The sequence below is a fragment of the Carcharhinus amblyrhynchos genome, chromosome X (genome assembly GCF_965287045.1).
Source record: "Carcharhinus amblyrhynchos chromosome X, sCarAmb.v2.hapA, whole genome shotgun sequence".
Lineage (NCBI taxonomy): Eukaryota > Metazoa > Chordata > Chondrichthyes > Carcharhiniformes > Carcharhinidae > Carcharhinus > Carcharhinus amblyrhynchos.
This window is the reverse complement of record NC_137359.1, coordinates 12,539,347-12,564,828: the sequence shown is the minus strand read 5'-3', so window position 1 is coordinate 12,564,828 and position 25,482 is coordinate 12,539,347. Positions and strand designations below refer to the sequence as shown.

At 41.2% G+C, this 25,482-nt stretch overlaps 1 protein-coding gene across 1 annotated transcript; it reads left to right on the top strand.

The window, feature by feature from the left end:
- The first annotated feature begins 1,016 nt into the window (after positions 1 to 1,016).
- LOC145362072 (protein Wnt-6-like) lies at positions 1,017 to 25,482 on the top strand. Its single transcript, XM_080218134.1, has 4 exons — positions 1,017 to 1,096; positions 3,904 to 4,124; positions 5,888 to 6,189; positions 24,649 to 25,482. The coding sequence occupies exons 1-4, from the start codon at positions 1,020 to 1,022 to the stop codon at positions 25,108 to 25,110; spliced, it is 1,062 nt and encodes a 353-aa protein (XP_080074260.1). The 5' UTR covers positions 1,017 to 1,019; the 3' UTR covers positions 25,111 to 25,482.

Sequence of the window (25,482 nt, the reverse complement as noted above, 5' to 3'; positions counted from 1 at the left end):
AATACATATATTACCGTGCAAATTGTATATCAAATATATATATTACTGTACAGATTGCATATCAAATATATACTTTACTGTGCAAATTGTATATCAAATATATACATTATTGTATAAATTGGATATCAAATATATACATCACTGTGCAAATTGGATATCAAATATATGCATTCGGATGCACAATCGTATGCACATCAAATATATATAGTCGGCTGTTTGTTTGTCTGGTTATCTATAATCGGTGCCTTCTATCTATCGAATGTAGAAATGTCAGTCTATCTTGGTCCAAAGGGTTGTTTGCCCTTGACAAGTTTTTGGAAGCTATTTATCTATTACCATATAAAGTTATTTGCCATGATGTGTTTACTGCGTTCATTTCTCCCCCTTCACTCCGGATCGGACGTTGTTCTGGGGAAGGGGAGACTTGCTTCAATGTGTTTTCTTGCTGGGAGTTTGCCCCCGCCCCTTTCATCAGTAAATCAGCTCTTAAAAAAACGTTGTTCCCAATGGCCAGTTTCTAATCTCCTTTATTTAGTCCCATTTCGGAATCCCCTGTCCCGGGCAACCCGAAGTGTCAGGCAGTGTTCCGCTTCCAGCTCTCTGGCGACAGGAGCCCAGCTTCCACTCTGTGGCCTCACTCTCAGCCCAAGCGGCCACTCCGAGATCTCTCCCCTCCTCACCCCATTCAGTCCTCTCATTGTTGGTTGAGAGCCCAGACAGGACGGGGCTGTGAGTCAGTGGCTGTTTAACTCTCAGCCGGGCCCTCATCTCTCTCTCCCACTCACACGCACACAGGGAACGAGAGAGAGAGAGGGAGAGAAAAAAAATCCTAAACCCACCTCCCCAATCTTTGCGGGGGATTGGAATCTACAGACAAACTGAACGGGAGAGAGAGAGAGAGAGAGAGAGCTGTGAGAGACGGGGGCCGAGTTGGGAAAGAGAGGGAGGGTTAGGGTTATGGTAGGTTCGATTCCTGTATTCCCACGACACACTTTGAGCTGGGAGAGAGTGGGAGAGAGATGCTACTTTTCGCCGAAGCTCAGCTCCGACTTTTCTTCTGCCTCTTGTACCCTGCCAATATTATCAGCTTGTGGTGGTAAGTGGGGGAACTGGGGTCCCTGTGATATTTATATTGTTTCCCCCTCCCTTTCTCCCTCCCCGCTATTCGGAAAGAGCGGTTTGTAACAGAGAACCTGAGAGGTGGTTTTAAAAGAAGTCTGAGGCGGAGAAACCCAGGGGGAGAGAGAGAGAGAGATCACTGGGCTGACAGCCTTTCCCAGATCTAAGCTGCAAACCGCACCTGTAACAGAGAGATCCCAGAGACAGTCGTCTCTAACTGACCCACTTCATCCCATCAAGCACACAAATGTTCCTCTGGGAAGGCCTTGTTTGATCCGATTTCTAACTCTTTCCCCGTTTATTCATCACGGTCTACGTGCATTTCAAAATGACTATGGTGTTATTTCAGTATAGATGGTCTCATACTAAGTTCAATCAATTCAATTTCCTGATAAACTTAAGCCGTGACTGTGAGAAACTTCTTCCCAGCACCTAGTCTGTGTTTGTGTGATGTGTGTGTGTGCTTGTATGTGATGTGAGTGATTGTGTGCACGTGTGTGTAGCTGTTTTTGTACGTGTGACTGTGTTTATGTGTGTCAATGTGCGTGGCTGCGTTTGTCTGTGAAAGTGTGTGTGTATGAGACTGTGAGAGAGAAACTGTGGGTGTGTGTGTGAATGAGACTGTGAGTGAGAGAGTGGCTACTGAGTAATTGTCCAATTTAATAATTGTGTGAGGTGTGTGTGTGTGACTGAGTGTAGAAGAGATTGAGCGTGCATGCGAGTGAGACTGTATGTGTGTGAGTGTGAGACTATATGTGCGTGCGTGTGAGTGTGAGACTATGTGTTTGTGTGTGTGTGAGACTGTATGTGTTTGTGTGTGTGTGAGACTGTATGTGTTTGTGTGTGTGTGAGACTGTATGTGTTTGTGGAAGTGTGAGATTGTATGTTTTTGTGGAAGTGTGAGACTATTGTGCATGCGCATGAGCGAGTGTGAGACTGTCTGTAGGTGAGACCATGTGTATGTGGGGAGGGGGGGCTGGGGGAGACTGAGTGAGTGAGTGGGGAAACTGTGTGTGAGTATATGTGAGTGGGTGGGTGCGTGTGGGTGAGACTGTGAATGAGTGTGAGACTGTGAGTGTGTGTGTGAAAGTGTGGGTGAGACTCTGTGTGTGTGAGAGATTGTGTGTGAGAGAGATAGATGTGTGTGTGTGTGGGAGAGAGAGACAGAGTGAGTGTGTGTGTGAGAGAGAGAGACAGAGTGAGTGTGTGTGTGTGTTTGTGAGAGAGAGAGACAGTGAGCGTGAGATTGTGTGTGTGGGTGAGACACAGTGAGTCTGAGATTATGTGTGTGTGAGTGTGAGATTGTGAGTGTGAGATTTTGGGTGTGTGTGAGATTGTGTGAATATGAGATTGTGTGTGTGTTTGTGTGTGAGTATGAGATTGTGTGTGTGTGTGAGTATGAGATTGTGTGTGTGTTTGTGTGAGTATGAGATTGTGTGTGTGTTTGTGTGTGAATGTGAGATTGTGTGTGCGTGTATGAGACAGAGTGAACGTGAGATTGTGTGTGTATGAGACAGAGTGAGTGTGAGATTGTGTGTGTGAGTGTGAGACAGTTAATGTGAGATTGTGTGTATGAGATTGTATGTGTGTGTGAGAGAGTGTGTGAGATTGTGTGTGATTGTGAGATTGTGTGTGTGGGATTGTGTGTGAGATTGTGTGTGTGTGAGATTGTGTGTATGAGATTGTGTGTGTGTGAGAGAGAGAGTGTGTGTGAGATTGTGTGTGTGCGCATGAGAGAGTGAGCGTGAGATTGTGTGTGTGAGACAGTGAGTGTGAGATTATGTGTGAAATTGTATGTGAGACAGGGTGAACATGAGATTGTGTGTGAGTGTGAGACAGAGTGAGTGTGAGATTGTGTGTGAGTGTGTGAGTGTGAGACAGAGTGTGAGATGGTGTGTGAGTGTGAGACAGAGTGAGTGTGAGATTGTGTGTGTGTGAGTGTGAGACAGTGAGTGTGAGATTGTGAGTGTGAGACAGAGTGAGTGTGAGATTGTGTGTGTGTGAGAGTGTGAGACAGAGTGAGTGTGAGATTGTGTGTGTGTGTGAGACAGAGTGAGTGTGAGATTGTGTGTGAGTGTGTGAGTGTGAGACAGAGTGTGAGATGGTGTGTGAGTGTGAGACAGAGTGAGTGTGAGATTGTGTGTGTGTGAGTGTGAGACAGTGAGTGTGAGATTGTGAGTGTGAGACAGAGTGAGTGTGAGATTGTGTGTGTGTGAGTGTGAGACAGAGTGAGTGTGAGATTGTGTGTGTGTGTGAGACAGAGTGAGTGTGAGATTGTGTGTGAGTGTGTGAGTGTGAGACAGAGTGTGAGATGGTGTGTGAGACAGAGTGAGTGTGAGATTGTGTGTGTGTGAGTGTGAGACAGTGAGTGTGAGATTGTGAGTGTGAGACAGAGTGAGTGTGAGATTGTGTGTGTGTGTGAGACAGAGTGAGTGTGAGATTGTGTGTGTGTGTGTGAGTGTGAGACAGAGTGTGTGAGACAGAGTGAGCGTGAGATTTTGTGTGTGTGAGACAGAATGAATGTGAGATTGTGCGTGAGATTGTGTGTGTGTGAGACAGAGTGTGAGATTTGTGTGAGTGCGAGACAGAGTCAGTGTGAGATTGTGTGTGAGATTGTGTGTATGTGAGTGTGAGACAGAGTGAGCGTGAGATTGTGTGTGAGTGTGAGACAGAGTCAGTGTGAGATTGTGTGTGTGAGAGTGAGTGTGTTTTGGGGTTTTAATGTACTGCGCCAGCACCGTTATTCGGATTAACAATGTGCCGCTCTTTCACTCGGTGCTGCAGGGCCGTGGGGAGCCCCTTGGTCATGAATCCCAACAGCATCTGCAGGAAAACCAAGCGTCTGGCTGGGAGGCAGGCCGAGCTGTGTCAAACCGAACCCGAGATTGTGAGTGAGGTGGCGAAGGGAGCCCGGCTTGGGATCCGCGAGTGTCAGCACCAGTTCCGGTATCGCAAGTGGAACTGCACCGTTCACAAGAAATACTTCAGCAAAATCCTCCAACAAGGTAAAAACTGGGGACTCTACTACTCTCAGTCCAGAATTATTGTAACCCTGGGAGGGCAGACAGAGAGAGATCCGAAATGTACAGACACTAGCGTGAGTGATAGACAGGTAGAGACTGACATAAACATCTGGATAAGAGAAGGGGAGAAATGGGGATTTGGGCTGAATAAATAAGAGATGGAGAATTCATTGGGTACAGTTGCGTCTTCGAAAAGACAGATTCATATTTAGTCTCGATGGAAGACTGAATGATGTCCTTCCGCTGCAGAGTCTCAATACTGTGAAACTGCCCTGTGAAATATGACACAACTATTTTATTTACTGAGAAATATTGCTATTGTTAAACTGTTGTAGCTGTCTCCCTCCCGGGCCTGCCTCTGTCCATATGTAGTCTCAGAAGCGCTGTGATTCTAGTCTTGCCGCTGGGGCTACCCTAGTCTATTCCCCAGCTTCACCGCACCATTCATGAGTTCCTCGCCTTCCCTCCACACGGCGAGTTGTAGCAATTGTCCAGAAGCAATTTTGCTTTCCTTCCTGGCTGTGAACAGCTATTGACAAGTTTCTTTATTGTGTGTATGTAACAAACGACCTGTTTACCAACCCCAGATTTGATTCTATTTCTTATTGTGATTCCTTGTTGGAAAGTTTGCATCGACCCTGCGCATTCTTGAACCGCTGCAATCCATTGCTGTAGCAGTTTGATACAACTGAGTGTCTTGCTAGGACATTTCAGAGGGGACGTAAGAGACAGCCACATTGTGTGGCTCTGGAGTGACATGTAGGCCAGACCAGGTAAGGATGGCAGATTTCCTTCCCTAAAGGACATTAGTGAACCAGATGGGTTTTAAAGCACAATCCAATTTCATGATTACTAATGGAATTAGTTTTCTTTAAAATCCAGATTTAAGAATGCATTTTGGTTCAAATTTCCTAAGCTGCCTTCGATGGGATTTGAACCCATGATCCAAGATGTTAACATCCGCTCTAAAATGTGAATGAGCGTGTGCGTTTCAGTGTGGAGTGTGAGAAGGGCAGACACGTTGGCAATGCCCTCAACACCAGCCTTGTCCACACATTATAAGATAGGCAGAGGATATTCAGATCTGAATAGGGAATTCAGGAGACACCTCAGAGAGGGTTGAGGATTTTTTTGATATGTTCTTTCACAGGATGCATTATTCATTCCCAATTGCCCCTTCAGAATGTGGGAGGAAGTGGAAGGAGACACTGGTGGGAAGAAGCTCATGCCTAGTATAAACCTGTTGGGCCGAATGGCCTGTTTCTGTGCTGCACATTGGGTAAAATGTGAGCGTACCAAAACTATAGCAGATAAAACCTATACAGTTATATAAGCCATTACCTAGAAAATAATGAGGAGCGTAGATAAGATAGATAGTCAACGTCTTTTCCCAAAGGTAGAGGAGTCTAAAACTAGAGGACATAGATTTAAGGGGAGAGATACAAAAGTGTCCAGAGGGGCAATTTTTTCACACAGAGGATGGTGAGTGTTTGGAACAAGCTGTCAGAGGTAGTAGTAGAGGCGGGTAGAATTTTGTCTTTTAAAAAGCATTTAGACAGTTACATGGGTAAGATGGGTATAGAGGGATATGGGCCAAATGCGGGCAGTTGGGACTAACTTAGGAGTTAAAACTGGGCGGCATGGACAAGTTGGGCCGAAGGGTCTGTTTCCATATTGTAAACCTCGATGACTCTATGTTCAATATGAGATGTGTTTGATTCAGTTGGGTCATTTCTTGTCGCCAGATATCAGAGAGACCGCCTTCGTTTACGCCATCACCTCCGCCGGAGTGACCTACGCTGTGACTCAGGCCTGCAGCATGGGAGAGTTACTGCAGTGCGGCTGTGAGAATGCCCTGAGTCGCCCGCCGATCACCCACCCTCCCGCCTCTGGCGCCCAAGCGCCGGTCTGGGAATGGGGCGGCTGTGGTGACGACGTGGAGTTCGGCTATGCTAAGTGCAAGCAGTTCATGGATGCGGAGGGGAAGAAAGGCCAGAGCGACATCAAATCCCTGATTGACCTTCACAATAATGAGGCCGGCCGGCTGGTAAGTCACTTTTCCACAAGGAAACTCATTCATGAATGGAACTGGGCTGGGGGAAAGGGGGTGATTTTCCTTTGTGAAATGTGGACCAAGAACTCTCCTCCCTTTAGTATCCGTACAGCAGTGAAACGTTCCCTTTCTCTGGCTAAGTGTGGCCAGTTCCTGAATTGCTAAGCTCCTTCCATTCTCTAATGCTCGTGAACCCAGCCGCTCGGCGCCGTCAGTGAGAAGATTCTTCAGTTCTTAGGGAATGTCCCCCCATCTGAGACATGAACCCGCTTCTCTCTCCACAGGTACTGACTGGCCTGCTGGATATTTCTAGTATTTCCTGTTTTTATTTCAGATTCACTTCAGATGACACAAGTCAAGAGTGTGGTGGAATTCTCTCCACTTGCCTGGATGGGTGCAGCTCCAACAACACTCAACAATTGTGACGCCATCCAGGACAAAGCAGCCTTAATTGATTGGCGTCTCATCCACAAACATTCACTCCCTCCACCACTGCCACACAGTGGTAGCAGTGTATAACATCTACAAGATACACTGCAGCAACTTACCAAGGTGACACAGTGATTAGCTGCCCACAGCGCCAGGGGTTCAATTCCGGCCTTGGCTCACTGTGTGCGGAGTCTGCACGTTTTCCCCGCGTCTGCGTGAGCTTCCTCCGGGTGCACCGGTTTCCTCCCACAGTAAGAAGTCTCAAACACCAGGTTAAAGTTCAACAGGTTTATTTGGTAGCACAAGCCACTGGCTTTCGGAACGCTGCTCCTTCAAGCTCCTTCAGGAGCAGTGCTCCAAAAGCTTGTGGCTTGTGCTGCCAAATAAACCTGTTGAACTTTAACCTGGTGTTGTGAGACTTCTTACTGTGTTTACCCCAGTCCAACGTCTGCATCTCCACATCATTCTTCCCACAGTCCAAAGATGTGCAGGTCAAGTGGATTGGCCTATCTGACAAAACTGGGCTGCTTCATCGCAGACTTGGCTAGCAAGAGCCCTAACACGTTCATTTCGAAATGAAATGGGCTGTTATTGGGTGAGTTGTATTACTTACAGAATTCTTTCTGATTCGCCAGAGTCGGGGGGTTCAGGTGTAACTGTATCACCGAGTATTGTTGACTTAAAACACTTTCACGCCGCGGGACAGTTCTACTGAATCGGACAGTAAGAGGGGATGAATGGTTTTGGAGGGATCTGCCCCATTCACTGAACAATCGGTGGAATATTAAGCATTGGGACAGATTCTTGGCCCCCTGAATCACAGGGATGCTGGCCGGGGATTGAGATACTCCCAAATCAATTTCCAGGATAGATGAGCCGTTTATTTTCGCAGTTATTCGTTTCCCTCTGTGGAGAGTGCATTTGTTGATGATGTTATTGTCTAAATGAAGGGTTTTCGCGGTGTGCGAACGAAGCAACTCTCCCACGCACCCAGGGTCAGGTAACATCACCATTTCTCTTGGGAAGTCATCTTTCCTCCCCGTTCTGGTCGAGGCCGTGAGCTTGAGTGCCGTTTGACAGCCAATTGAGACTGTCCATTTAACTAGACAGTGACCCAAGTCACCGCTGCACCTGCACAATACTGCCAGACAGGCTCCGTTGGCGAAAGCGCACCGTTGCTATGCAGTGTACTCCAAACGTCCTGCTTTATTTCGAGTTATCTTAAAATCTTAATATATCCATGCAATCTAACTTCTTTTCAAAAATAATTTTGCACATTCGCCGGCGTTTCAGTGTCGAATCGGTTCTTTGCAGTGAAGATAATTCTGTCCACAATGTAATCTGGAGGGCGGGAGGAAATTGAACAGCCACCTAATATTGAGTTGCGATTTCACGAATTACTGAACAATCTCGCCCGGTTAACCTGGAGACAGGGAGCCCTTTAAATTTTTGGGCAGGGAGATGCCTACATTAAAACGTTATATCACCAACATAAGGTGGACATGCCAGGCCCGTGTAGCAAGAACAAGATTTAATAGTCACACGAGACATAACACTGAACAGTGTGTAGTATCAGCTCCCAGTCTTTCCGCCCTCACTAAGTTACCTAACTTATTTTCAATACATAGGTGCATTCGTAATAAACATAAATATATAGAGATGTTTACCAGGCGTAGATGGTGCATTTTATTCAATCTAGGCTTGATTGGACAATATCTGACTATTTCATCTGTAAATCTCCACCGCCAATATCTAAGTAAATATCAACAGTTGAAAGTGTCAGTGTTTTGCAGGGCAGGTGGTCTCGCCAATTTCACACGTGCTTTTATTAACTGCATTTTCAGCCGAGTTGCAATGTAAGCCTGGTTTAGAACAAGTCGTCCATTTCGACGTTGCTGTAGGAATAGTAGGACGCACGCACCCACGAAACCTTAGTGTTAATTTAAATTCTAGAGACACCACTTTGCAAAATTATTATTGTAGCTCCGAGTTAAAATAGTGGATCAGTCTGGAGTATCTAACTCTTTCTTGAACCCATTGATTGATTCTGCATCCACGTACTCTGGGGCAGTGAATTCCACAGATTTACAACCTCTGTGAGAAGTAGCTTCTCCTTATCTCTATCTTGAACCTCGCCCCCCCCCCCCAACCACCCCCCCTTCCGTTTACTCTACAACTATGACTTCTTACCCTATACTGTTCTAGAAGGGGAAACATTTGGTTAACATTTACTCTATCAGTCCCGTCGAGTAGCGATCTCAATGGGCGCCCTACGCAACCCCGGCTAAGAAACAAGATAACCCCCAATTAGTCTGGGCTAGATTCCAATCTAAAAAACAGGAGTGAATGGACACCGTGTTTGTACACTCTTGTGAAAAGATACGGTAGTTCAGCCTCACTCAGACTGTTCCATCATTGAAATGTGTCACGAGATTGTGAGATACAGAGAGATTGGGTAGACTGGGGTTATTTTCCTTGGAGCAGAGGAGACTGGGGGGGACTCTGCTCATGTATAAAATTATGAGGGGCATAGATGGAATAGACAAGAAGAAATGTTTCCCCTTGGTGGAGGGATTAATGACCAGGGGGCACAGCTTTAAGGTAAGGGGCAGAGGTTTAGAGGGAATGTGAGGAAAATGTTTTTCACCCAGAGGGTGGAGGGAGTCTGGAACTCACTTCCTGAAAGGGTGATGGAGGCAGTGAGCCCCACAACATTTCAGAAGTGTTTAGATGTGCATTTGTGATGCCAGGGCCTACAAGGCGATGGACCGAGTGCTGGAAAATGGGATTAGAATAGTTAGGTGGTTGTTTTTGACGCAGACGCAATGGGCCGAAGAGCCCTTTTCTATGCTGTTTACCTCTATGACTTAAATGATATTTTCTTGTCCATCTCCCAATAAGTAAACTGTTAATCGTAGGTGTATAGCTTCTCTTCCAAATGAACTTCAATGCAAGGAAATACAACTGGTTTAATCCCCCCCTCTCCAGTCTATCCAGGCATCAGACACACAGAAACGACTCCAATATGTCGACTCTGTATCGTCTTTAATCTCCATCTCATTCGTCGATCGTCAATCTTCTTACCTAACTAACTTTCAACATAATGCCAACCTTACTGAAATTAGGTTAAGTAATAACTTAATAGTTATGCGTTAACTTAAATTATTCCAGGTTTACTCCAAACCTTCAGGATCAAATCTCCACATCAGTTCACTGTCGTTGGCCACAAATACTCAAGACAACTGCTTCCCTTGACAAACTTGATGTTACGATTGCCTGGAAACAATAAAGTTGTTAAAGTCCTCTAAAGTTAAAAGCCAGAGAGGGAAAGTTGAACTAAAAGAAGGTAAAAAAGTTTTTTGTTTATATTTTGTGGCTCCGTCACCCATTTAAATTAATCTTCCCTACATTAAACTGTCATGCCACTGTGTTACGCTCTGATCTTAAAATATCAGTAACAGTGATTTCTAGATCATTGAGTCATACAGCACAGAAAGAGGCCCCTCGGCCCATCATGTCCGCGCCGGCCATCAATCACCTATGTATTCTAATCCCACTTTCCAGCACTTTGTCCACAGCCCTGTATGCTATGGCGTTGTGATGTGGATGTGCCGGCGTTGGACTGGGGTAAACACAGTAAAAAGTCTGACAACACCAGGTTTTAGTCCAACCGATTTATTTGATAGCAAACGCACAAGCTTTCGGGTTAGTCCCTTCGTCAGGTGAATGGAGAGTTCTGGCCTCAGACAGAGCATATAAAGCACAGACTGTTTACAGATTACTGATTAGAATGCGAATTCGCTAAATTCTAAGGACTAACCCGAAAGCTTGTGCGTTTACTATCAAATAAATCGGTTGGACTAAAACCTGGTGTTGTCAGACTTTTTACTGTGCTATGGCGTTTCCAGTGCTCATCCAAATGCTTCTTAAATGTTATAACGGTTCCCGCCTCGTTAAGGGCTCATTAGTAATGCAACCACTGAACGTCGAAGCGTTTTACCATTTTCTATTTTGTAGAAGGAGCTTATAAAAGATAGCACAAACATTAGTGAGTATTTTTGTTTATTGGAATCCATGTCAAAATCTGGCATCATTACAGTTAACTGGAGACTTGAGATGCAGCTACTTGTGTGAAAGCTCAGGTTGTAGTAAAAACAAACATCATTTATAAGTGACTTAAGGTTTAGGACTCGTGATGTCCAATATGCAGTTAAACTTTTACTTTCTTGCAAATACTGTACAGAATTCTGGTGCACTGCATGTTCACATCCAACATCTTGAATATGTGTAAAATGTTAATGATGCATCCGTTTCCTTATTCAAATCCTGCTGAAATATTTGAACCAACTAAATTTTCAGTGGGACAAAATCCAATTACAAATGAAGCAAACCTCGATAATCTCGTTGCAAACTGCACAGCAGAAACAATTGAAGGATAGATTGAAGTTTCTGATGGACCTGATATGTAGATTGGGACACAGAAAATTCATTGTTTCAGGTCAGTGCCCATGACTGCAGAATGAGCCAGCACGGAGGATTTATGATTCTCTAATTTGCTGAATGCAGGTAAAGTAATTCGATACAAACATTAGCCATGTTGGGCTTTAAAAAGAGCCGATTGCCTGCGCTGTGCTGAAGAGCTATTGGGGAGAGAGCGGGAAAGTGGAACTGAGCCGCTTCAGATCAGCCATGATCTTATTGAATGGCGGGGCAGGCTCGAAGGGCTAGATGGCCTACTCCTGCTCCTATTTCTTATGTTCTTAGATATGTGTTAATCGAGAGCAATCTTTTGCTGTCAACTGCGAGTGTGTGATTGTTAAGGGAGTCAGGCCCATGTGGGGGTCAGGATTCCTGTGGGCGCAATGTGTCCCAACATTCTCAGTGAGGGAGTGAAGATTTCTTTCCTTCGTTTAGTCCGCCTAGTGAATTATAAACACACTTTTGGAACGCATAATTTGAAATCATAAACATGTTTGGACCGTGTAAATATTTAATTGCGACATTAGTTATGTTCCTATAGACTACAGAAACAAAATAACATTCTTAGAACACTTTCAAATATATTTTTGTACATGTAGATTAAAACTTTTAAAACACACACACAATCTTTTGGGACACATTTTCTAGAACAGTAAGCATATTCTTTTACGATAGTTGCTTTACAAAATGTCACCACAATGTTTTAGAACATGCAAACTTATTTTTTTAGAGCTGGGAACATTCTTTTAGAACATATCATTTTAGTGTACAATTTTCCAACATGTAAACATTATTGAAGCACGTGTCATTTCTTTACAATATACAATATACATATGAACACATTCTTTAAGAACGCTAAAGTTTTACAGCACAGAAAGAGGCCCTTCGAGCCATCGTGCCTGCCGGCCATCAAGCACCTATCCCACTCTCACGATGGCTTCGGATTGGTTCTTTGGGGAAATACAGAAACTCATCTTTCAGAACATCTTCTTGGGAGTGGGGGGCGGACATTAGAGTTTGCAATAAATGCCAGCGGGAATCTCCAAAGTGGGTTTATAATGCACTGGAGGATTTCATGGGAAAGGTGGTCCACTACAGGGAGGGCAAGGTTACTCTGGTCGCTATGTCTGAGTGACAGCAGAGCACCGGGACAGGATTTTATTAAATCTTTTATACATCTCTTCAATAATGCATTTATAGTTTTACTGTAAATAACAAGTGAATAAATTCTCTGTTTACAATGATGTCGATAGGTCGCCAAGCAGAGCAAACACCATCCCCATCATGATTGTACAAAATATCCAATATAATGTGCAATCGCCCCCAGCATCTCCACACCGCCTCGGAAAAGGACCCACTCCAGCAATTTCCTATCCACTTGTGAGGTCTGCCATTAAGCATGGTGTTGGTTTTGCTCAGTAATCGCACTCTTGAATCTGCGTCAGAAGGATTATATGTGCAAATCCCATTCCAGAGACTTGACACTTCACTGCAGTATTGAGGGAATGTTGGTGTGTTGGGGGTGCCATCCTTCAGATGAGACATAAAGCTGAGGCCTCATCTACCCTGTCCAGCTCCTACCCAGGAAGAACACGTTTGCCTCATATGCTGCACAGTATTTATCCCGCAACCTAGCATTACTAAAGCAGCTTATGTGATCATCATCATATTGCTCTTCGTGAGCTGCTGTGTTTCCCTAAATCATACTTTACAATAGTGAAATAAAGGCAAAATACTGTGGATGCTGGAATCTGAAACAAAAACAGAAAATGCTGGAAAATCCCAGCAGGTCCGACAGCATCTGTGGAGAGAGAATAGAGCCAACGTGTCAAGCTGAGATATTCCAGCATTTTCTGTTTTTGTTTACAATAGTGACTTCACTTCAAAGGTACTCCATTGGCTGCAAAGCCAATGGGGGTATCGTGAAAGGCGCTATTTAAATACAATTCACACGCAATCGGTGCCTAATTAAACATGGAACAGGCATTTTATTTTGGAAATGATTTGAGCTTAGCCCTCCGTCTGCCTGTGTGTAAACTTTCCAAAACTTCATCTAAATATTTATAAACACATACGCATATAAAGTACACATACAAGCTCATTGCCTACCACAAGATCAAGTGTAGTCTTCAAGTAAAATGGGGTTGATTGGATCAGGGGTTCCAGACATATCTGAATCCCCATTTTAAAGTGATACACTCTGCCTGACATATTTTTCCGTTCTAAATTCCAATGACCACATTTATAATGAAAATTGCCCTTGTTATTCTGTAACTACACTCTACCACAAGTTTGTATGTCTTCAAACTCTTCCCTAGAGGAATAGACTGAAGTATTGGAAGGATGAAAAGTCTCCCAGGGTGACATGGCGTTTTTTTAATATCTTTGCACCCTCCCCCTTAGTGTAAAGTGGTGGAAATATTCTCGGGCTGTTTAACAAACTTGACAGGTCCGACCTGTGTTCCTTCCATGACCCTGACTTTTGTTTACATATCCTCAAGTAAAGCCACTGCAGCATCACCGTTGGCGGGAGGGTATCATTACAAGATGACAGGTTTAGATTGACAGTTTCCATAGTACATCTGGCCATCAAAAACGTGTTAATTGTGGGGGAGGGACCGATTGGAATTGCGGAGTAATGACTTAACCTTCAAATGAAGCAGAGTTAATGAGTGGGTATAATCGGACTAGAGAAGAAGATTTAATTCAGTCAGTGGTAAAAGATATCCTTATTTTTGTACGTCATTATACACGCTTACACTGGAAAATGCCAATTTGCTGTATTTACACTCTCCCGCTAGTATTGTCGCCAACACTGCAGTATTCCTGCCAGCACTACAGTTTTGTCAGTGGCTGGGGACAAGAAAATGCAATTACAGACACAAAAACCTACATAAACGGTTTTCATTAAAAATATGGAATCTAGTGCAAAAGATGTCCAGATGTGTACACAGACTCGAAGTATTTAGTATGTATGGGCACATATCTTTTGTGTGAGTTTGCGCTTATGAATAGACATATATCAATCGCCTGGTACTCATGCTTGTGTATATCAGTATCATCTGTGCCAGGCAACCGCTTTGTAATCTGTGGGAGAGTTCCAAGGAGGAGCACAACACCCGTCTCAACACACTGAAACTAAATGAGAAGTGGCGCACTGTGATGCGGGAAGCAAAAGCTGCCGAACTACATAAGGACCTGGAGATCTTGAGCCAAACCTTTGAGAGAATTGTAGACCGGAAAGATGGTGTCATCAGGGTAAGATAAGGAGAAATTGCCATTGTCCTTGGGTTTAGTCATGAGGTATAACTATAGTGAAAGTAGGAATCAGGCACAACCATTTTTCACATTTTCATCCCCTTCTGAGGAGACAGACTAACTACCAGCTTGAAACTGTCCAGGCACAAAGACACCTCTTGCATGTGTGACCTGTTGGATACACCAGGCCAAGGATTGATCCTCATCACCTTGTCAGTGAGAACTGTGTGTCTTTAAAACCACGTTATTTAAAAATTCATGCTTGACATTATGTGATGTTGTGCATGCTTAGGATGGTCAGATGTGTATGTGAATATTTGGCGGATCATATAAATGATTTGGAAGAGGGAGTAGGTGGTGTGATCAGCAAATTTGCTGATGACACCAAGATGGCTGGATTGGCGGGCAGTGAGGAGCAGTGTCTGGCAATACAGCGGGATATTGATAGGCTGGTTGATTGGGCAGATACATGGCAAATGGAGTTTAATCCGGATAAATGTGAGGTGATGCATTTTGGCTGGAATATAAGAGCTGGAGTCTAATGTTGCAGTTGTACAGAACGTTGGTTAGGCCGCATTTAGAGTACTGCGTCCAGTTCTGGTTGCCTTACTACCGGAAGGATGTGGAGACTCTGGAGAGAGTGCAGAGGAGGTTTACCAGGATGTTGCCTGGTATGGAAGAACTGGGGTATGAGGAAAGATTGAATAAATTGGGGCTCTTTTCCCTTGAAAGACGGCAGCTGAGGGGGTATCTAGTAGAGGTATATAAGATTATGAAGGGTATAAATAGAGTAAATAGAGGTAAACTATTTCCTATGATAGAGACACATAGGACAAGGGGCCATGGGCTTAAGGTGAGGGGGGAGAGGTATAACACAGATATTAGAGGGAGGTTTTTCACACAGAGGGTAGTGGGGGTATGGAATGCTCTGCCAAATAAGGTCGTAGAGGCAAACATGCTAGAGTCATTTAAGAGTAACTTAGACAGGCACATGAGTGGGTTGGAGATGGGTGGATATAGGAGACTGTTTTAAATAAGGATCATTAAGCATTGGGGCGTCCCTGGAAAGGTAAATGAATATGGTACATTAATAATGTTTTTTTCCTTTTCATTCACAGGTTTTAAGTCAGTCCGCCTTGCATCCAACGAGGGGCATACATGCGATGGGTCATACTTGGGCTGCTCTTGGTTGTTCAAGATTGGCCTAGTGCTTCATGTCGTTAGTGTGTGCCTAGACTGGACCAGATACTGGGCAAGACGACAGCTCAGTGACTATCACCGTTTGCTGTGCAGACACATGGATTTGGGCCAGTGTCTGTGGGAGTTTGCGCATTCTCCCCGTGCTTGCGTGGGTTTTCTCCGGGTGCTCCGGTTTCCTCCCACACCCCAAAGATGTGCTGTTAGGCTGATTGGCAGGAATAAATTGTCCCTAAATTAGTTTCCCTCAATGTGGATGGCCATAAGACATTAGACAATGTTCATGGGTGGAGGGGGGGGACTGGTGGTGTTGGAATGGCGGCGCGGGCTCGTTGGGCCGAAGGGCCTGTTTCCTGGGCTTTTTTTTTGTTCTTTTTGTTCTTTTTCCCCTTAAATGGAAGTTCGCGCATTGTCCAAACTTTTTGCCATAGGTAACTACATGCTGTATTTACAAAGCAAACTCCAAAGTACTTCCTGTTGACCCAGAGGACATCGACGGTGATGCAGAGATCAACTAACTTCATCAGCCAATTGTCGAGCTGAAATGGTTTCCTTTGGAAATGACACCAAGGGTTATCCAATAAGAAAGGAACACGTGCTGTGTACTTTTATTCAGCATTGATTGTGAGAGTATTAGTTCCTTATTCAATTCTTCCAACTTTCTCTTAAGTTGACTTTCTACATAGATGTACAGGATAGAGAAGTGAGAGGAGGCTTGTGTGGAGCATTAACGCCAGCACTGACCTGTTGGACAGAATGGCCTTTTTCTTCCGCTGCTGTCAGCTCCATGCAGGTGGCGTTTACGTTCCACGCAAACTCCCCTCCTCCAGTGTGCCAATCGTGTCTCTGCTGGCGGCTCTTTCGCCTCATAAGCGCATCATTCTAGGTTCAAATCCCGCTCCTGGACTTCAGCTCAAAGATTCAAGGCTGACCCTCCAGTGCCGTACTGAGGGAGTGCTGCATTGTCAGAAGTACCGTCTTTGAATAGCAACATTAAGCTGGGGGCCCCCATCTGGTGCTCGGGTGGATGTTGAAGATCCCATGGCACTATTGGAAGAAGAGCAGGGAACTTTTGCTTTTCTATCCTTTCATGGGATGTGGGCATTGCTGGCATTATTGCCCATCACTAATTTGCCCTGGAGAAGGCTGCAGTTCCTGTGGTGTAAGTACACCCACAGTGCTGTTAGGGAGGGAGCTCCAGGATTGTTATTGGACATCAGTCAGTCCATGTGGTGTAGGTACACCCACAGTGCTGTTAGGGAGGGAGTTCCAGGATTGTTATTGGACATCAGTCAGTCCATGTGGTGTAAGTACACCCACAGTGCTGTTAGGGAGAGAGTTCCAGGATTGTTATTGGACATCAGTCAGTCCATGTGGTGTAGGTACACCCACAGTGCTGTTAGGGAGGGAGCTCCAGGATTGTTATTGGACATCAGTCAGTCCATGTGGTGTAGGTACACCCACAGTGCTGTTAGGGAGGGAGCTCCAGGATTGTTATTGGACATCAGTCAGTCTGTGTGGTGTAGGTACACCCACAGTGCTGTTAGGGAGGAAGTTTCAGGATTGTTATTGGACATCGGTCAGTCCATGTGGTGTAGGTACACCCACAGTGCTGTTAGGAAGTTTCAGGATTGTTATTGGACATCAGTCAGTCCATCTGGTGTAGGTACACCCACAGTGCTGTTAGAGAGGGAGTTCCAGGATTGTTATTGGACATCAGTCAGACCATGTGGTGTAGATACACCCACAGTGCTGTTAGGGAGGGAGTTCCAGGATTGTTATTGGACATCAGTCAGTCCATGTGGTGTAGGTACACCCACAGTGCTGTTAGGGAGGGAGTTCCAGGATTGTTATCGGACATCAGTCAGTCCACATGGTGTAGGTACACCCACAGTGCTGTTAAGGAGGGAGTTCCAGGATTGTTATTGGACATCAGTCAGACCATGTGGTGTAGATGCACCCATAGTGCTGTTAAGGAGGGAGTTTCAGGATTGTTATTGGACATCAGTCAGACCATGTGGTGTAGGTACATCCACAGTGCTGTTAGGGAGGGAATCTCAGGATTTTCCCTAGTGTCCTGGCAAACTATTCCTTAATTAACATCACAGAAACATAGATGATCTAGGTCATTTTCACATTGCAGTTTGTGAAATCTTGCTGTGCACAAATTAGCTACTCCATTTCCTGCATTGCAACAATGACTACACTTCAAAAAGTAATTCATTGGTATAAAGCTATGAGCCAACCAGAGGTCATGGAAGGGGCTATATAAAAACAATCTTTCTTTAACTCTATCAGCCTAGCTTTACAATTCATTCTGTTGTAACTAGCTTCTAAACCATAACTAACTTCAATGGAATTTCATCCTGGACAATGAAGACAATGTCAATTTCTCAGGCAAATAACAATGCAAACATCAATTTCTTTAACTTGTCAGTGTAAGATCAATATCTCAGGAAGTTAACAGTGTAAGATCAATTTCTCAGGTAGTTAACAGTGTAAGATCAATTTCTTGTATGGGTTATCAGTGTACAATCAATTTCTCATGTAAATTAACAGTGTAAGATCAATTTCTTGTGTAGGTTAACAGTGTAAGATCAATTTCTCATGTAAATCAACAGTGTAAGATCAATTTCTCGGGAAGTTAATAATGTAAGATCAATTTCTCAGGCAGTTAACAGAGTAAGGTCAATTTCTCAGGTAGTTATCAGTTTAAGATCAATTTCTCAGCAGTTATCAGTGTAAGATCAATTTCTCAGGCAGTTATCAGTGTAAGATCAATTTCTCAGGCAGTTATCAGTGTAAGATCAATTTCTCAGGCAGTTATCAGTGTAAGATCAATTTCTCAGGTAGTTATCAGTTTAAGATCAATTTCTCAGCAGTTATCAGTGTAAGATCAATTTCTCGGCAGTTATCAGTTTAAGATCAATTTCTCAGGTAGTTATCAGTGTAAGATCAATTTCTCGGCAGTTATCAGTGTAAGATCAATTTCTCAGGCAGTTACCAGTGTAAGATCAATTTCTTGTGTTGGTTATCAGCATAAGATCAATTTCTCAGGAAGTTCACAGTGTCAGATCAAATTTCTTGTGTAGGTTATCATTATGAGATCAATTTCCCATGTAAATTAACAGTGTAAGATCAATTTCTTGTGTACGTTAACAGTGTAAGATCAATTTCTCGTGTAAATTGACAGTGTAAGATCAATTTCTTGTGTAAATTAACACTGTAAGATCAATTTCTTGTGTAACTTAGTGTAAGATAATTTTCTTGCCGACATTGTCAGTGTAAGATCAATTTCTTGTGTAGGTTATCATTATAAGATCAATTCCTTGTGTAGGTTATCAGTATAAGATCAATTTCTCAGGTAGTTATAAGTGTAAGATCAATTTCTCGGCAGTTATCAGTATAAGATCAATTTCTCAGGCAGTTATCAGTGTAAGATCAATTTCTTGTGTTGGTTATCAGCATAAGATCAATTTCTCAGGAAGTTCACAGTGTCAGATCAAATTTCTTGTGTAGGTTATCATTATGAGATCAATTTCCCATGTAAATTAACAGTGTAAGATCAATTTCTTGTGTACGTTAACAGTGTAAGATCAATTTCTCGTGTAAATTGACAGTGTAAGATCAATTTCTTGTGTAAATTAACACTGTAAGATCAATTTCTTGTGTAACTTAACAGTGTAAGATAAATTTCTTGCCGACATTATCAGTGTAAGATCAATTTCTTGTGTAGGTTATCATTATAAGATCAATTCCTTGTGTAGGTTATCAGTATAAGATCAATTTCTTGTGTAGGTTATCAGTATAAGATCAATTTCTTGCCCATGTTATCATTATAAGATCAATTCCTTTTGTAGGTTATTAGTATAAGATCAATTTCTGGTGTAGGTTATCAGTAAAAGATCAATGTCTTGTCCATGTTATCATTATAAGATCAATTCCTTGTGTAGGTTATCAGTATAAGATCAATTCATTGTGTAGGTTATCAGTATAAGATCAATTCCTTGTGTAGGTTATCAGTATAAGATCAATTTCTTGTCCATGTTATCATTATAAGGTCAATTCCTTTTGTAGGTTATTAGTATAAGATCAATTCCTTGTGTAGGTTTTCAGTATAAGATCAATTTCTTGTCCATGTTATCATTATAAGATCAATCCCTTGTGTAGGTTATCAGTATAAGATCAATTTCTTATGTGGGTTAACGGTGTAAGATCAATTTCTTGTGTAAATTAACAGTGTAAGATCAATTTCTTATGTGGGTTAATGGTGTGAGATCAATTTCTTGTGTAGGTTAACAGTGTGAAATCAATTTCTTGTCTACATCATCAAAGTAAGATCAATTTCATGTGTACGTTAACAATGTAAGATCAATTTCTTGTCCATGTTATCATTATAAGATCAATTTCTTGTCTATGTTATCAGTATAAGAGCAATTTCTTGTGTAGGTTAACAGTTTAAGATCAATTTCTTGTCTATGTTAACATGTAAGATCAATTTCTCGAGTTTTTAACAGTGTAAGATCAATTTCTTGTGTAGGTTATCAGTGTAACATCAATTTCTTGTGTAGGTTATCAGTATAAGATCAATTTCTTGTGTAGGTTATCAGTAAAAGATCAATTTTTTATGTAGGTTATCAGTAAAAGATCAATTTCTTGTCCATGTTATCATTATAAGATCAATTCCTTTTCTAGGTTATTAGTATAAGACCAATTTCTGGTGTAGGTTATTAGTATAAGATCAATTCCTTGTGTAGGTTATCAGTATAAAACCAATTTCTTGTCTATGTTATCAGTATAAGATCAATTCCTTATGTAGGTTATCAGTATAAGATCAATTTCTTGTCCACGTTATCATTATAAGATCAATTCCTTGTGTAGGGTATTAGTATAAGATCAATTTCTTGTGTAGGTTATCAGTATAAGATCAATTTCTTGTGTAGGTTATCAGTATAAGATCAATTCCTTGTGTAGGTTAACAGTGTAAGATCAATTTCTTGTGTAAGGTATCAGTGTAAGATCAACTTCTTGTCTATGTTATCAGTATAAGTTCAATTTCTTGTGTAGGTTATCAGTGTAAATTCAATTTCTTGTGTAGGTTATCAGTATAAGATCGATTCCGTGTGTAGGTTATCAGTATAAGATCAATTTCTTGTCCATGTTATCAGTATAAGATCAATTCCTTGTGTAGGTTAACAGTATAAGGTCAATTCCTTGTGTAGGTTAACAGTATAAGATCAATTCCTTGTGTAGGTTAACAGTGTAAGATCAATTTCTTGTGTAAGGTATCAGTGTAAGATCAACTTCTTGTCTATGTTATCAGTATAACTTCAATTTCTTGTGTAGGTTATCAGTATAAGATCAATTTCTTGTGTAGGTTATCAGTGTAAGATCAATTCCTTGTCTATGTTATCAGTATAAGATCATTTCCTTGTGTAGGTTGTTAGTATAAGATCAATTTCTTGTCTATGTTTTCAGTATAAGATCAATTCCTTTTGTAGGTTATCAGTATAAGATCAATTCCTTTTGTAGGTTATCAGTATAAGATCAATTCCTTGTGTAGGTTATCATTATAAGATCAATTCCTTGTCTATGTTATCATTGTAAGATCAATTTCTTGTATAGTTTATCAGTGTAAGATCAATTCCTTGTGTAGGTTAAGTGTAAAATCAATTTCTTGTGTAGGTTATCAGTATAAGATCAATTCCTTGTGTAAGTTATTAGTATAAGACCAATTTTTTGTGTAGGTTATCAGTATACGATCAATTTCTTGTGTAAGGTATCAGAATAAGATCAACTTCTTGTCTTTGTTATTAGTATAAGATCAATCCCTTGTGTAGGTTATCAGTATAAGATCAATTTCTTGTGTAGGTTATCAGTATAAGATCAATTCCTTGTGTAGGTTAACAGTGTAAGATCAATTTCTTGTGTAAGGTATCAGTGTAAGATCAACTTCTTGTCTATGTTATCAGTATAAGTTCAATTTCTTGAGTAGGTTATCCGTATAAGATCAATTTCTTGTGTAGGTTATCAGTGTAAGTTCAATTTCTGATGTAGGTTATCAGTATAAGATCAATTCCCTGTGTAGGTTATCAGTATAAGATCAATTCCCTGTGTAGGTTATCAGTATAAGATCAATTTCTTGTGTAGGTTATCAGTGTAACATCAATTTCTTGTGTAGGTTATCAGTATAAGATCAATTTCTTGTGTAGGTTATCAGTAAAAGATCAATTTCTTATGTAGGTTATCAGTAAAAGATCAATGTCTTGTCCATGTTATCATTATAAGATCAATTCCTTTTCTAGGTTATTAGTATAAGACCAATTTCTGGTGTAGGTTATTAGTATAAGATCAATTCCTTGCGTAGGTTATCAGTATAAAATCAATTTCTTGTCTATGTTATCAGTATAAGATCAATTCCTTATGTAGGTTATCAGTATAAGATCAATTTCTTGTGTAGGTTATCATTATAAGCTCAATTCCTTGTGTAGGTTATCAGTATAAGATCAATTTCTTGTGTAGGTTATCATTATAAGCTCAATTCCTTGTGTAGGTTATCAGTGTAAATTCAATTTCTTGTGTAGGTTATCAGTATAAGATCAATTCCGTGTGTAGGTTATCAGTATAAGATCAATTCCGTGTGTAGGTTATCAGTATAAGATCAATTCCTTGTGTAGGTTAACAGTATAAGATCAATTCCTTGTGTAGGTTAACAGTATAAGATCAATTTCTTGTGTAAGGTATCAGTGTAAGATCAATTTCTTGTCCATGTTATCAGTATAAGATCAATTCCTTGTGTAGGTTAACAGTATAAGATCAATTCCTTGTGTAGGTTAACAGTATAAGATCAATTTCTTGTGTAAGGTATCAGTGTAAGATCAACTTCTTGTCTATGTTATCAGTATAAAATCAATTCCTTGTGTAGGTTATCATTATAAGATCAATTCCTTGTCTATGTTATCATTGTAAGATCAATTTCTTGTATAGTTTATCAGTGTAAGATCAATTCCTTGTGTAGGTTAAGTGTAAAATCAATTTCTTGTATAGGTTATCAGTATAAGATCAATTCCTTGTGTAAGTTATTAGTATAAGACCAATTTTTTGTGTAGGTTATCAGTATACAATCAATTTCTTGTGTAAGGTATCAGAATAAGATCAACTTCTTGTCTTTGTTATTAGTATAAGATCAATCCCTTGTGTAGGTTATCAGTATAAGATCAATTTCTTGTGTAGGTTATCAGTATAAGATCAATTCCTTGTGTAGGTTAACAGTGTAAGATCAATTTCTTGTGTAAGGTATCAGTGTAAGATCAACTTTTTGTCTATGTTATCAGTATAACTTCAATTTCTTGAGTAGGCTATCAGTATAAGATCAATTTCTTGTGTAGGTTATCAGTGTAAGATCAATTTCTTGTGTAGGTTATCAGTATAAGATCAATTCCTCGTGTAGGTTAACAGTATAAGATCAATTCCTTGTGTAGGTTATCATTATAAGATCAATTCCTTGTCTATGTTATCATTGTAAGATCAATTTCTTGTGTAGGTTATCAGTGTAAGATCAATTCCTTGTGTAGGCTATCAGTATAAGATCAATTCCTTGTGTAGGTTAACAGTATAAGATCAATTCCTTGTGTAAGGTATCAGTGTAAGATCAACTTCTTGTCTATGTTATCAGTATAAGTTCAATTTCTTGTGTAGGTTATCAGTATAAGATCAATTTCTTGTGTATGTTATCAGTATAAGATCAATTCCTTATGTAGGTTATTAGTATAAGATCAATTTCTTGTCCATGTTATCATTATAAGATCAATTTCTTGTGTAGGTTATCAGTATAAGATCAATTCCTTGTGTAAGGTATCAGTATTCAATCAACTTTTTGTCTTTGTTATTAGTATAAGATCAATTCCTTGTGTAGATTATTAGTATAGGATCAATTTCTTGCGTTGGTTAACAGTGTAAAATCAATTTCTTGTGTAAGGTATCAGTATAAGATCAATTTCTTGTGTAAGGTATCAGTATCAGATCAATTCCTTGTGTAAGGTATCAGTATAAGATCAATTCCTTGTGTAAGGTATCAGTATTCGATTAGCTTCTTGTCTTTGTTATTAGTATAAGATCAATTCCTTGTGTAGATTATTAGTATAAGATCAGTTCCTTGTGTAGATTATTAGTATAAGATCAATTTCTTGAGTAGGTTAACAGTGTAAAATCAATTTCTTGTGTAAGGTATCAGTATAAGATCAATTTCTTGTCTATGTTATCATTATAAGATCAATTCCTTGTGTAGGTTATCAGTGTAAGATCAATTTCTTGTGTAGGTTATCAGTATAAGATCAATTTTTTGTGTAGGTTAACAGTGTAAAATCAATTTCTTGTGTAAGGTATCAGTATAAGATCAATTTCTTGTGTAAGGTATCAGTATAAGATCAATTTCTTGTGTAGGTTATCAGTATAAGATCAATTTCTTGTGTAGGTTATCAGTATAAGATCAATTCCTTGTGTAGGTTATCAGTATAAGATCAATTCCTTGTGTAAGGTATCAGTATAAGATCAATTCCTTGTGTAGGTTAACACTGTAAGATCAATTTCTTGTGTAGGTTATCAGTATAAGATCAATTTCTTGTGTAGGTTATCAGTATAAGATCAAATCCTTGTGTAGGTTATCAGTGTAAGATCAATTTCTCGGGTTGTTAACAGTGTAAGGTCAATTTCTTGTGTAGGTTAACAGTATAAAATCAATTTCTTGTTTATGTTATCGGTATGAGATGAATTTCTTGTCTATGTTATCAGCATAGGATCAATTTCTCGGGTCGTTAACAGTGTAAGATCAATTTCTTGTGTTGGTTATTAGTGTAACATCAATTTCTCGGGCAGTTAACATTGCAAGATCAACTTCTTGTGTAGGTTCTCAGTGTAACATCAATTTCTTGTGTAGGTTAACATTGCCAGATCGGAGGTTGATTCCTCGCAGTCAATGAATTAAATGCAATATTTTGTTTTGAAATCCCTGTAATGATGAGTTAAAGGAATACCTTTTCTGAAAATAAAGAAATTTCATTGCCCTCTCTTTGCTTTTCTGTTTAACTTCAGATGATTAAGAATCACATGAGGACTGAGTGTAAATGTCACGGGTTATCTGGCTCCTGTGCACTCAAAACCTGTTGGAAGAAAATGCCCCATTTCCGTGAGGTTGGGGACCGACTCCTGGACCGTTTCAATGGCGCCTTCAAGGTGATGGGGAGCAATGATGGGAAGACACTGATTCCGGTGGGCCACAACATTAAGCGGCCTGGCCAGCAGGATCTGATTTACTCGGCCGAGTCGCCCGATTTCTGCGTGGCCAACCGACGGACTGGCTCGCCGGGCACACGTGGACGGGTGTGCAACGGCACAGCGATGGATGTCAGTGGCTGTGAGCTGCTGTGCTGTGGCCGGGGCCACCGTGAGGAGTCAGTGAGCATCCAGGAGAATTGCCAGTGCCGCTTCCACTGGTGTTGCGTGGTGCAATGCCAGAGGTGCACTGTCCGAAAGGACCTCAATATCTGCCTGTAATCAGAACATAACAAAGATAGCCCATGCCTGGAGCTTCAATCCAAGATCCCAAATGATTGCCCAAAGAACAAACATTTTGCATAGGAGGCGGATGCAGTAACACCTCATATCTGCAGGAATTCCTGAGTACAAAACTCCCAGGCAGGAATATTAACTCACAACACGGTGGGGAACTTACCCGCTGTCTCCATCTTACTCTTGAAGGCTGCTTTTTCTGAAAAAAGTATTGAATTAAAAGGACCAATTTGACACTGGCTCATTCTCCAGACCCATCATAAGAAACATTCAGCAATTTTGCAGATTGCAGCCTATTGTGGGAGTGGAGCATGTTACTCACAGACACACTATGAGCCATGACTGAACACCCAACGG

Excerpts from the sequence above, each read along its gene's own strand:
- LOC145362072 (XM_080218134.1), top strand. The coding sequence starts at position 1,020 with ATGCTACTTTTCGCCGAAGCTCAGCTCCGACTTTTCTTCTGCCTCTTG. Across the intron at positions 4,125-5,887 it reads CAGCAAAATCCTCCAACAAG|ATATCAGAGAGACCGCCTTC; the intron begins GTAAAAACTGGG and ends TCTTGTCGCCAG. Across the intron at positions 6,190-24,648 it reads ATAATGAGGCCGGCCGGCTG|ATGATTAAGAATCACATGAG; the intron begins GTAAGTCACTTT and ends GTTTAACTTCAG.